At 35.8% G+C, this 13,051-nt stretch overlaps 1 protein-coding gene across 5 annotated transcripts in view; it reads left to right on the top strand.

Moving 5' to 3' along the window:
• The first annotated feature begins 2,886 nt into the window (after positions 1-2,886).
• LOC113226781 (multidrug resistance-associated protein 1) overlaps positions 2,887-13,051 on the top strand; it is a 35,323-nt gene continuing 25,158 nt past the window's right edge. For 3 of the 5 annotated variants that reach the window (XM_026459524.1, XM_026459519.1, XM_026459521.1), the window contains exons 1-6: positions 2,888-3,237; positions 5,291-5,596; positions 10,445-10,711; positions 11,189-11,382; positions 11,775-11,960; positions 12,444-12,698. In XM_026459524.1, the coding sequence (XP_026315309.1) occupies positions 3,190-3,237; positions 5,291-5,596; positions 10,445-10,711; positions 11,189-11,382; positions 11,775-11,960; positions 12,444-12,698 (1,256 nt within the window). In that variant the 5' untranslated portion in view covers positions 2,888-3,189. Of the gene's footprint in view, positions 3,238-5,290; positions 5,597-10,444; positions 10,712-11,188; positions 11,383-11,774; positions 11,961-12,443; positions 12,699-13,051 lie in introns of all 5 variants that reach the window. The other 2 variants (XM_026459522.1, XM_026459523.1) reach the window with 1 other exon arrangement.

Genomic DNA, 13,051 nt, shown 5'->3' with positions numbered 1-13,051 from the left:
TTCGGAAAATTACCCTACAGTAGTAGGTTGGTTAGTAGTAGGTAGGCTATAAAAAACAAAATATTTTATTGTCTACTCCTTTGATTTAAATTTAGATGAAGAAATATATGAGGGGCTTAGAGAATGAAAAAAAAAGATGAGGGGAGAAGATTTGACATATACAAGTTGACATATCAGTATTTACTGAAGACTAATATTAAACGACCCACTCACTACCTGCATGGCAGTCCAACGCGCAGGCAGGAAACTGCTCACACACTATTCTGCGTAAGCCTTTATTTTTTTTCCATCCTCTAAGATATGGCTCACGTATGTAATAAAGCTCCTCCGGCTCTTTCAATAAATGAGAAAACTGATCTTAATATTTTAGTAAAGGTTTTTATTAAATAATATATAACGTGAATAAAACACAACTTGACATGAAGAGAGTTCTACGAAGTGACAAAAAGTAAATTTAAATTCCAAAAAGAATAACTCTCAATGTCACACCGGCCAGTATGTAAAGATTGCACATCCATGCTCTGACACTATTCCTCAATTATTTACACCTGGCACAATATACAATTATATACTACCAAAACACACACCCATTTATCTACGGCAAAACTCAAAGTTGCCCTTTAAAACTGCTTTCGTTAAAGCATCAGCAACCATGCACTTGGTTTCTAAATACTTGAGCTTTATAGTATCCCTTTCTAATGCTTCTCTACTAAAATGATAGCGAACATCAACATGTTTTGTCTGCTGATGTTGCACTGGATTTAGGGCTATTGCCATAGCAGATGGACTAGCTGTATGTATCGTGATAAGCAACTGCTCCTTGCCCGTGATTTTATTCAGAAATCGCTGTAGAATTATGGCTTTATAGCTTCTGATAAGCTGATGTACTCGGCTTCAGCTGTCGATAAGGCTGTACATCTTTACTTGGTGCTCTGCCAAAAGATGGCACCATTTGCCATCTTGAACACGTTGCCGGAGTATGACCTCCTGTCTATTATATTTCCAGCGTAATTAGCATCTGCAAATCTTGAATATTTCTCCAAGACACGTCTTTAGAGTATACAAGCCCCATGCTCTTGGTACCCTTTAAGTATCTCAAGATCCTTTTAGCTGCGATCCAGTGCACTTCATCATAACAGTTGCAGAACTGACTCATGAAGTTTATTGCATGTGCTATATGTGGCCTTGAACATACTGCTATATAGATCAGTAAGCCTATCAGTTCTCTGTAGATTAAATTTTCATTTGTACACTCTTTCCATTTTTCAAATCGTTGCCCAGGAACTGCTGGTGAACTAACTGCCTTGCATTTTTCCATCTTGAACCTGTAAAGAAGCTTTTCAATGTAGCCCTCTTGCTCGATTTTAATGCAACCTTTTTCTCGAAAATTTTTTGTTGAATCTCTCACCCAAGAAATAGTTCTGCTTTTCCAAGATTTTTTCCTTCATTGCGAATTTTGTTTTTAATTTTTCCTTAATATTTTGCATCTCCCTCTCATTGTTGTAGAAAATGAGAATGTCCTCTACATAAACGTCTAATATTGTTGTCCTACCCTGTAGGCCTCGTGTATACACAGGATTCATGTCTACAGCACTTGAACTTGAGGTTCTCTAGCGCAGTATGCAATTTAAGGTTCCAGGAACGTGGCGCTTGCTTCAGTCCATAAAGAGATTTCTTTAACAAGCACACGTGATCTTCCTTTCCTTTTTCTGTAAACAGCGATGGCTGCTGCATGTAAACTTTCTCATTTAGATCACCATTTAAAAACGCGGTTTTAATGTCTATGTGATCTATTTTTAGACCTGAGTTGGCCGCCAAAGCTATGAACATTCTTAACGAGTTATGTCTCACAGCAAGAGCAAACGTCTCGTCGTAATCGATGCCTCTTCTTTTTTTGAGTGGGTTTTCTTTCTCTCTGTGGGTATTTCCGTTCTACCACTACAGGTTCAGATGTGGTCTCCGGATCATATGTTTCCTCTTCAGATGACAGCCATTGTTCTTCTTCGTCATCTACTCTTTCAGTAACTTCATCAGCATGATCTCTATCACTTGATTGAAAATACTCTTCATAATTTTTCTGATCTCACTGAACACTTTCTCTGTTTTGTAACGGTTCGTAATGCATATCATCATTCCTTAAACAAAGTAATGGTTACTGGTACGGTTTTCTCTTTTGATTTTGTGACGTCGTGATTTATTGAATTGATATTCAATTATTTTTTGTGAAATTACTCCACTAGTTTGTTGTAACCATTAATACAAAGATCGAACACTCTCATTGCCACACCGGCCAGTATGTAAAAGATTGCACATCCATGCTCTGACAGTCTGGAGTCTCGCAGGACCTCATTACTGTATTGCAAGATGGCTTGCACGCTGCTACTACAATTCTGCATTACGCGGTGGGCGTCAAGGCGGACTGCAATGCAGGATAATGAATGCCTCCTTTTACAAAGGAAGAAGATTTTCAAAAGTTTTAATCAATGTTTAGTATTGATGGAAAGTTATAAGAAATAGAGTTTACTTACCGGACTAGATAAACATTAATTTGTCGGATTTGATTAAAGATGAAGTAAATGAGGGGAGAAGAATTTACTAAAGACGTTAACTTACCGGACTTTACTAAAGACGAATACGAAGAAAGAAGAAGTTTTATTAATGGATTATACTAATTTTCAGAGGTTTTATTAATAGATTATACTAATGATGAAGAAGTAATAAGAAAAAGACTACTAAAGATGTTTACTTTCCAGACTAGATCAGCTGATCGCTGAAGGCGAGGCAGTATGGTCTTTAACCCTAGCCTCTCCTTTTTGGACGAATAGAACAAAAAAAATGTCTATTTCTTGCGTGTGTTCAGACTTCAGACTGTTGCCTGTCTTCTGCCTCTTTCTGTCACGTCGCGCGTGTGGGACATGAATGTTTCTTGTGCTGTAGTTTTTCGATAAATTAACTGTGATATTGCCGTAGTTGACCCATGTGATCTTCACCAGTTTCAGTAGAATAGTGTATGAAATATTTGAAAATATAGTGTTAAAACATTGGTTGGTCAGTGAACGGTGGTAAAGTTTTTAAAACATTTGGGCACGAACGAAATATTAGAGCGAATATTAGAATGTTGTAGATTATCGCTTCCCTTGGCAACTACTAAATAGATCAGTTTTTAATCCTTGCCCACGTACTGTGACAATGTCGTATAAATCCACGCTTGACGAGTTCTGCGGTTCGCCTTTTTGGGTAAGTAGGCCTTTGACCCTTCTGAGATACATATTTGTAAGTTTATGCTTTGGTAACAGCACTTTATAATCATTCGAGTACCTGAACCCGGCCTTCAGTCGTATAGGAACTTGATCGAATTGTGTCTACATCATTAGAGGACGTTACTACGAACAACTTATATTTGAAAGAAGTATTTTACGTGTTCATTTTTTCTTAATATTACATTGAACAACATTTAGACGATAATAACATTAAAAGTGATCTAGTGTCAGTTAAAAAAGTCTGACTTTAATGGGTTTTAACATTAATAATTAATAGTTAAATATTTGGTGCGTACATTGTATACTATTTTAGAGATACAAGAAATCTTTGTTTACCATACTTTTTAGGGCTCTTTTAGAACCCCTTTAATTTTATCTTTATTTATCTGTCTGTATGTCAAAACTCTTTATAACAATTTGAATATTATAAATGTCTAATCTTCATTTAAAATTTAAAAGTGGTGAGGACAGTATTTTTAAGATACTATTTTCTAAATAGTTGTCCATTTCATTGTAGTTGTTGACAATTGAAGTGTTTTTACTATGAAATTAAAACAAAGTTGGACAATAGCTTCCTCAAAAAAAAAAAAAGATTCACCAAACTTGTTATTTTAAATAACTATTAAAACAAAAACTGGTAGGACCACATGGGTTACTATTAAAAGGAACTGATGTAATCTATTCAGGTTGTTTACAGACCTAATTAAATAATACAGGCTTTAATTTTTCTATGAATTTTATTGTTTAAAAAAGTTAATTTTGTATGAACAAGAAAAATATCCTAAAATGTTTTTTGTAAATAAATACATCATAAAACTGCCTCTAAGAAAGAGTAAGTATGTGGTAATCTTGGGAGCTTACTGCCATGACCTTGGCCTTAGGCATTTTCTGTATTAGGTATAATAGCTTGTGAGTGGAACCAGTTTTTTGGTACTACCATATAATAAAATTATCTACGAATGCTATTATGTTGCATCCATTTTAAATTTGATTTTATTGTTGCTATTGCTTCACATAACATGGTTGTGACATGTTTATTATTTAATGTACAAAAATTTTTATATAAATATATAAAAATAGGTATATAATACAATGTCTATGTTAGTCAAGAAATTGTTATTGACATAAATAAAAATATAAATATATATATTGTAATAATTTTAATAAAAATGTATTCTTTGTGTTTAGAATATATTATTCATACAAGCATACAATTTTACACAAAAGTAAAATTACTAACCATTTCGATAGATATCTTGTTACCTATCGAATATTTTTATAAAAGCATTACAACCTTCAGCTTAATTATTCCTACAAAATTAATTGTAATACTAAATAAACACAACTGATATATCAACACTAAATAAATTGTAGAAGGAACTGTAGAGGAAATGAGTCATTCATGGGTATTGCACCATACAAACAAGAATGTTAATAGGCAGGTAGTGATAAGCTTTTTAAAGATCATTGATAGTAGATTGTAAGTTCAACATTGGTATAAAACAGTCCATGTAACACAAGTTATTTAGTATAAGTACCTATTAATGAGTTTCACAACCAAGTAATGAATTAACAAACTATAGGCCAAGGACTAACTTTCGTAGGTGGTTTTCTCGTTGTTATTTCTTATTCATATATAGAATATATAGGCAAAGGATTAAACATTATTTTGTCACACAATGACTCTAGGGAGATTTCTTCAGTTAAGTTACTTTACCATGCTGCTTTACATAATGTTGCTGTTGTCAGTCTTAAAAAGCATAGTAAAAAGCAAAATACTTTAGTGTTTAAAGGTCTACAATGCAAAGCAATATGATTACCTGTATGAGCACAAGATGTGAAAAAGACTTTCATTATTAATTTACATAGTATTGACATCAATTTGATTGAGAAAAAAATATGCTTTTAATTCAACAAGTGGTGCTTTCATCATACTATTTTTTACACGATTGTGAATAAAAGGGAACATACATAATAATACATAATTATGTACTATTTAGTATATTACTTAAATTGTTTTTAATTTTCAGGATAGTAACCTAACATGGCACACCGAAAATCCGGACCTAACGCCATGCTTCGAAAAAACCGTCCTGGTATGGACGCCGTGCATTTACCTCTGGGTAGCTTCCCTGCTCGAAGCCTATTACATCTTCAACAGCAAAGAGCGAAACATCCCATGGAACATTCTGAATATCAGCAAATTGATTGTCACTTGCCTCTTAATAGTATTAAAATTTGTAGATTTAGGTGTAAGTGTCCATAGATCATCACAACAAGAAGAGGAAGTGCCCAATAATGATTATTACTGCCCTATCATCAAATTGCTGACATTTGTAAGTATTTAACATTTAAATTTTCAATGAAGATGACTCATTCTAGTTATTATTTCCATGCACCTTGACTATAGTGTCATAATAACCGTTTAAATAAGTAATCTCCCAGCAGGTTGCGGTAACTATTGCAAATCCTATCGAATCGTACGTATTATTTATGTAATATAGACGAAGCGATGCGCGCAACGTATTTTTCGCTCTTATTGCATGGATATAAATGTTTTACTGAACGGCTAATACAATGAGATTCACTCCCTTAGATTCAATTTACATTGATGCTAATTTTTGTAACCAAATTGTAAATAGCATAATGAAGTTTATGTCAATTGTGTAATGTATAAACTAGATACGTTTTAGTAGTAGTAGAGTTCCTTGTGAAGTCCATGAGTCCATCTAGGGTAGTACTGCCACCTTACCTATTTCTACCGCCGAGCGGTAATGTGAGCATTTACTGCGTTCCGGTTTTGAAGGGTAAGGGTGCTGGTGAAATTACAGGCACATTGGACTTGTCAACTTGTCTTAGGGTGACGGGGGCAGTGGCAGTGCCCCTCAGATCTTTGCGATTTAAAGCTCAGAGTGGCACTGCAACTGTTGGCTTACCATCAAGCGCACGACTTGTTCGTCCTGGCACTTCATGTTATTATATACTATTATAAAAAAAAAAACTTTCGTTGAATATTAGACGCTGGTGATAAACATTTCACATCTGTAATTCAATAAATTAAAAATCGTGTCCTTTAGCGTATAATAATATAATGTTAGATGTAGTTCGTATTCGAACATTCGTATATTTAATACTGATGCCGACGATGCTTTTACGTTGCGGCTATCACAAATTAACTTATTTCTCGTAAAATAAAACTTCACTTTTCACTTGACATATATTTGTAAAACAATCTATCAACGTGACAACAAGCAAAGAAATAAAATAGTATACGAAGGAATCCGTAACATATCTCGCGGGCAATGCGCGGCTATGCGCATTCAGGATCAGTCGGGAGACGGACAATTTTTATAGCGCGTCAGCTTTTTGAGGCATAAAAAAAGCTATTCGGCATGACAGGATCGTTTTCGCGCCACAATAGTCCTACCTCCCATCTTTTGTTGTCTTCAACTCTAATGGGGCTTCGGAAGGTCCAACGATCTGGAGGTCGATTCGCTCAAACTCCGGTTCCATGGTCGTGGCGTTTACGGCAGCTAAGGGCAAAGGTTCGATGGTACCTTTGAACCCAATGTCTCTTGCGAGCTCCTGTTTTAGCAGGGTCAAGGTGCTGCCTCCATCCAGAAGAGCATAGGTTCGTTTTGATGCTGTTGGTCTCTTTATCTCTACGGGTATAATTTTGAGTAGCACTTGATTTCTGTGAGTGGTTCTGCTGCAAGCTGTCATTTGGTGGTTCTTGGGCTACTGGTTCTGAGGTCATTGGACTGTTCGACGTAGATGGATGTGTGCAGGCTGATGTTTTTGGCTTTTGATATGTTGAACAATGAAGCAGTCTATTATGTGACATACGACACCCATCAATGCGACAAAGTCGAGCTCGACAATTTTCTCTACGATATCTTGACTTCAAACATTTAAAGCATACCTTTGCTTCCTCGGCTCATTTCCATCGGTCATCAGTTGAAAGGCGCATGATTCGGTCACAGTCCTTAAGATGTTGATGGATCGTCGATTTGCAGTGTAGGCAGTTTGTTTCAGAGCAATTATTCGTACGATTTGAAGCGTAACAGTGCTCTGGATCATCATAATCATCAAATTCTGCGTAATGGGTTTTGTTCAAATGGGTTGGTTTCAATGATGAACGTGACGACTCGTGCAACCAATATTTTGAAACAGATTGAGCTTCCTTTTTCAAAAAATCTGACAGCTTGGCAAGTTCAGGTTTATTAACGTGTTCGTGTTCTATAGCGTATGAAATCCAACGTCTCTTTAAGTGTGGGATTTTTTGTTTCAGGTTCCTTAAAAGTTCCATGTTCAGGAGGAGTTCCGGTTTGTTAAGGGCTTTTATGGTCGAGACACAGTTTCTCAACTTGCATGCAAATTTGCTAAGCTGCTCTGTGTTATCGATCAGTCTGGGTAGACCTTTGAGCGCCTGTATTTCCTCTTGTAATATTAGCTCTGGAAGACCGAAGCGTAACTCTAGGGCTTCCATTATTTCACTGGACGGAACTTGAGTGTCTAAAAGCGCGGCGACAGTTACGCGAGCTTCGCCTTTTAGACGACGTCGGAATCTGAAGAAAAGCTCGTGTTCGGTCAAAGTAGCTTTAATTTCCGTAACGGCAGCTTTGAACGAAAGCCATTCATTGTCATTTCCATTGTAATACGGCAATTCTTTCGTTTCGGAGGGACGTTGGAGATTTGCAATCTCTCGTGCTGTATATGACTGAGCTCAATGTGTATACGTTTCTCGTTCGGCATTCTGCTTGCGTTCTTTAGGGATCAACGTTGGGTGATCAAGGGATTCATCTTGTGCGTTTGGGTGCCAACTTCCGCCAACCGCTTCGTCTCTTCCGCCAACCGTTTCGTAGCTACTAGCTCGGCTTCTCTTTTTTTTAATAGTATACTACTATTTTTGGAGCGGACTGTACCACTTTTATCTGAATTATTATGGTTGACTGTACTTGCTTTGGAAGAAACGGGTGCGAGTGTTTGTGTAGGGGTCGACGTGGATGGTTCGGGTTCAGAGTGCGGGTTCTTCTGGGTCTTAGCGAAACTGTGTGTTACCGGCCGCGACATGGTTCGGTTTAATTCGGTTCGATTTGTCGGGCGGTCGGAGGCACTGGATCGTTCGGTGAAAGACCAATATGATGCCGACGATGTTTTTATGTTGCGACTACCACAAATTAACTTATTTCTCGTAATTAAAACTCCACTTTTCACTTGACATGTATTTGTAAAATAATCTATCAACGTGACAACAAGCAAAGAAATAAAATAGTATACGAAGGAGTCCGTAACAAATACAGTGGTGAATAAAATTACATCATTCAAATTGGTATTTTGCATACAAGACAATTTAGAAAACTACGTGCGAAAAATAGGAAACATGAAGCTAAACCGCTTCTACTACGAACTAGCATCTATAAAAGTATTTGAATACTATTTTTCTGTGTGGCGATCGTATCATTAGGCCAAGGCTCTTTTCGTAGTCACAGCACGTAATATTATGTCTAATAATTACACGTATACGTTCGAAGTTTATGCAAACTAACGATACCTTAGGTCAGGCCCAAGAACTCGAGATTGTTCCGTTTACGTACAAGTGTATTCCAAATACCTTTTTAAGAGCGTACACTAAAATACAATTTATTATATTGCGAAACAAAAGTATTCAGTAATGTTTTATTTTATAATAATGTTTAAACAAGTGGTCAAGTATCTACTGCAAGAAATATTTAATTTTGACCTTTGTCCGCGGGCAAGCAAGATGATTGGTATTACATAATTTGTTTCAATTTTTTTTATGGTATTGCGTCATTGCCATCGTAATAAAGCGTTATTGTGTATTATTTCCATTTAATTTTCGGATCTCCCACATACACTCATCAAAAGTGTCTAGGAATCAAGGTATTTTTTAAAAACATTTTACTACCGTATTAAATTTAAATAAAAATGTATTTATAAGTTTATTAAATTACTTTTTCATTTTTTAAATTATGAAATTACACCTAAAAGCCATTGGAGTTAAAAATATAATTGGTTGAAAAACCTGATTTTCAGTAATATTGGCAATAACGGGCTTGATCGCTGGACACTTGTTGTCTGTGGCTCCCTTATAATATGCAATCTTGCAGCTCTTCCACAACGGTGCTATATACAATGGATTAGTGACCTTAAAATAGTTTAATTTTTTTTTCTTACGAGTTTGTTGAATAGACACCTTTCAATTAAATAATTTTATTATTATTATTATTATTATTATTATTATTATTATTATTATTTATATACAACGAAAACCTTGTCTGTGACGTACTCAATCTCACCAAGTAATAATTACAGAAGGTAATTTATCATGTCCCTTGATTGTAGTTTATACAAGTACTATTTAATTCCTCTCGTTAATGAATGTGTTCTATATCATGCATTAGATCGTTCTACGCATGTATTTTCATTGTGTACATACGTATAAATTTGGGTAGTAACAATGACTTGCACAATTTCATATATATACTTATGTTGTTCGGAACAGTGTAGCGTATTAAGTTTTGCTTTTATAAATGAAAAACTTTAACGAGAATTCTTTTTTTTTTAATGCGGTTTTGCCTAAAAGTTAATTGATTTCATCATTGCGCTGAATGCTGACCACTACGGTATTCTAAACGGATCTTTGAATACGCGTGGCCTTCGCTGAGACCGTCATTACTGTATTTTTTTGTATAAAAACTTGAATAGAGAAATAGAGTTGTCTGCAATCAACCCGCCCGCTGGAGCCGACCAACAACACAATGACTCATAATAATGTGTGCAAATTGAACTATTTTTACTATGTACTGGATGACTTTTACGTTCCATGAGTATTTACCTTTTTTTTAAAAAAAGATTGCTTATCACTATTGCCGACGATTCTATAATATATTTGACTACACAGTTCCAAGTTTCGAAAGTGGTGAAATGTATAATGTTTAGATTATAATACCTGTAACCATTTTAACTAGTAAAGTTGGTTCGCAATAACTGCCTGGTTATTCTGAGAACTTCGTTTATGATATAACTCCTTAAGTTCGTAGAACACATTTAATTATTCTATTCGTAAATGTAATCCGATGATTTAATACTTGTACGTATGAGCTTTAGCTTTAGTATTACCGGTGCAGGTACGGGCGAATGAACGGTGCTTTTTCTTGCAGGGTTTGTCAGCTACATTATTATACTACAATAGGAAATATGGTATGAGAGCATCAGGAGTACTCTTCTTCTTCTGGTTACTACTGGTGCTGGCGGGGCTGCCCCAGCTCAGAACAGAAATAAGGGCCCACTATAACACCGCTGATGATGAAAACGTCCAATACTACTTCGTTAGCTACATGATATATTACCCACTTATTTTCTTGATGTTTTTACTCAATTGTTTCGCCGACTTACCACCCAAAGATACTCCGTACAAATTCGAAAAGGTAATTTAAATTACACATTTTTCCTTATGCTATGTAGCCTTGACCTAATCAAATATTACTGCTTAATTTAAAATAACCAGATGTTATGTTCGACATCGCCGAGGTCAATTGTATTTAAATTTTGAAGTATAAAAACGATGAAATATGGCTTGGTGCTTTATGACCTTAACGGCACTTAAGACAACGGCAACGTAAATAAGTGACATTCAAAATCGGCTTCGTTTCCACGCTTGCGCGATGTGGAGCGATTAACGACGGCACGGGGCTGCCGGGATATTGTGTAACTCTAATATACCGACGTCATACAATAGCAACTATAATCTTGTATGGTTTCAAGACAATACCGAAACACAACAGTCGGTTCGGAACAAACATGTCATCAAATGTACCTGACTTGCTAAACAAGAAAATTAGGGGTGTCGCCATTCATAAGAGCATTGTTCTGGTTAGTTATGTTTATAATTATATTTTGTTTAGAATCAATGCCCAGAAAGCGCGTCAGGATTCCCTAGCCGGCTGACATTCAGTTGGTTCGATCCTCTAGCACTCACAGGCTTCCGTAGGAGTCTCACTGAGAGTGACCTCTGGGCGCTGAATCCTCCTGATTCTTCTAAAGAAGTGGTTCCGAGATTCGAAAAATACTGGCAGAGGACATTAAAGAAACGAGAAGTGTAAGTGAACAAAGCCATTTAAGCTAATATAGGTACAGCAAAACTCCAATCGATAAAGTAGTAGGAAAACTATTATCACGAATGTATTCACTTTTATTATTATGAAACTTACAATGTGAACATAAGATTCGGTAGCTTACGTCTTAATTACACTCACCATATGTTATTGCAGCTAATAATGTGTTTGTACGAATGGTATAATCAGATAAAATGCAACAGATATAATACGTACAAATTTTTCCTTTTTTATATAGAAAAGTAAAATGATTCTAATTGGCGATTCATAAATCTTCTTTACATTGAATTTGAATAGTCTTCGTAGAGTTTTGTGAAATACGTCTTAGAATTAGAATAAAATTGATTAGGATTACAACGACCAGTCCAAATTTCAGCACAAACAGTGCAAAAGCGACATACAGTAAAACTTCAGCGAGTGTGAATTTCAAGCCAGAGAGCGAACGGAAGCCTGCGTCGATCCTGCCGGCGCTATGCCTAGCCTTTGGTCCGCAGTTTTTCTTTGGATCCGTGCTTAAACTCGCCAACGACATTCTTATGTTCCTCTCGCCACAACTACTCAAGTGAGTTTTACAAATTTATTCTACCCACTTAACACCTTTTGCCTAGTCAAACGTGTTTGAGATGAAAGTACCTAAGCTTCAATGTATATGTATACTGACTGTTTATTCATCAATTTTCACGTGTTTCGACTGCAAAAAATATTATGTTGTTACATTCCAGAATTTAACGACAAAAAACTAATTTGTTTAAACAAATTCGTTTTTTTGTCGTAATAATACACAAACGTGGCATAATCTTATCATGTCCTTAGTAATTTCGTTTTGGAGAATTATATGCTAATAGTTCAAAGTAATGTTTACTATTGGACCTATTTCAACAAAATGAATGATTCATCATCGTGACGTCGTATTGAAGTGTACGATGACGTCACTCGAGCACTGTCGATCAATCTTAAATAATGGACGTCACAGCGAATAACGAATGGCAAGATTAGTTTTGCTTTCATTTCCTTGTTTTAATACAATTTCAATTTTTTTTTTCAGACTTCTAATAAGTTTTACAGAAAGTAAAGAGCCGGTATGGAAAGGCTACTTATACGCGGTCGCGCTATTGGCATGTGCGACTGTACAGACCACGTTACTCGCGCACTACTTCACTCGAATGTACCTTGTCGGCATGAGGATAAGGACCGCCCTCACCAGTGCCATTTATAGAAAGTCTTTGAGGATGTCAAACTCTGCGAGAAAGGAATCCACTGTCGGTGAAATTGTTAATTTGATGTCTGTTGATGCGCAAAGGTATGTGAGTTACACATTATATCAAAATTTCAAGAACAACGCTTAAACATGGGGTAAATCTAGCACATGGCTACTGGGCATAGTTTTCATGATGGCAAATTGTATAAAAAATTATCTTGGCTAATTATCATTTAGCTCTAAAATAAACAATATCGGCACTATTTCTTATTTTCTTACACCCTTCACTTAATTACTATATCTCTTGAAATAGCTAACATCGCTCAATAGTATGTTTGCAATCTCATATTTGCACAACGTTATCAAAGTTGAAACACACAAACGGGTACAGCTAAAGTAACAGCGACAACAGAATAACATAATATTATGTAATACTTGTGCAATCATTAATATGA

The sequence above is a fragment of the Hyposmocoma kahamanoa genome, unplaced genomic scaffold (genome assembly GCF_003589595.1).
Source record: "Hyposmocoma kahamanoa isolate Upper Pololo Valley unplaced genomic scaffold, ASM358959v1 202, whole genome shotgun sequence".
NCBI classification, from domain to species: Eukaryota; Metazoa; Arthropoda; class Insecta; order Lepidoptera; family Cosmopterigidae; genus Hyposmocoma; species Hyposmocoma kahamanoa.
This window is presented reverse-complemented; position numbering and strand designations above follow the sequence as displayed.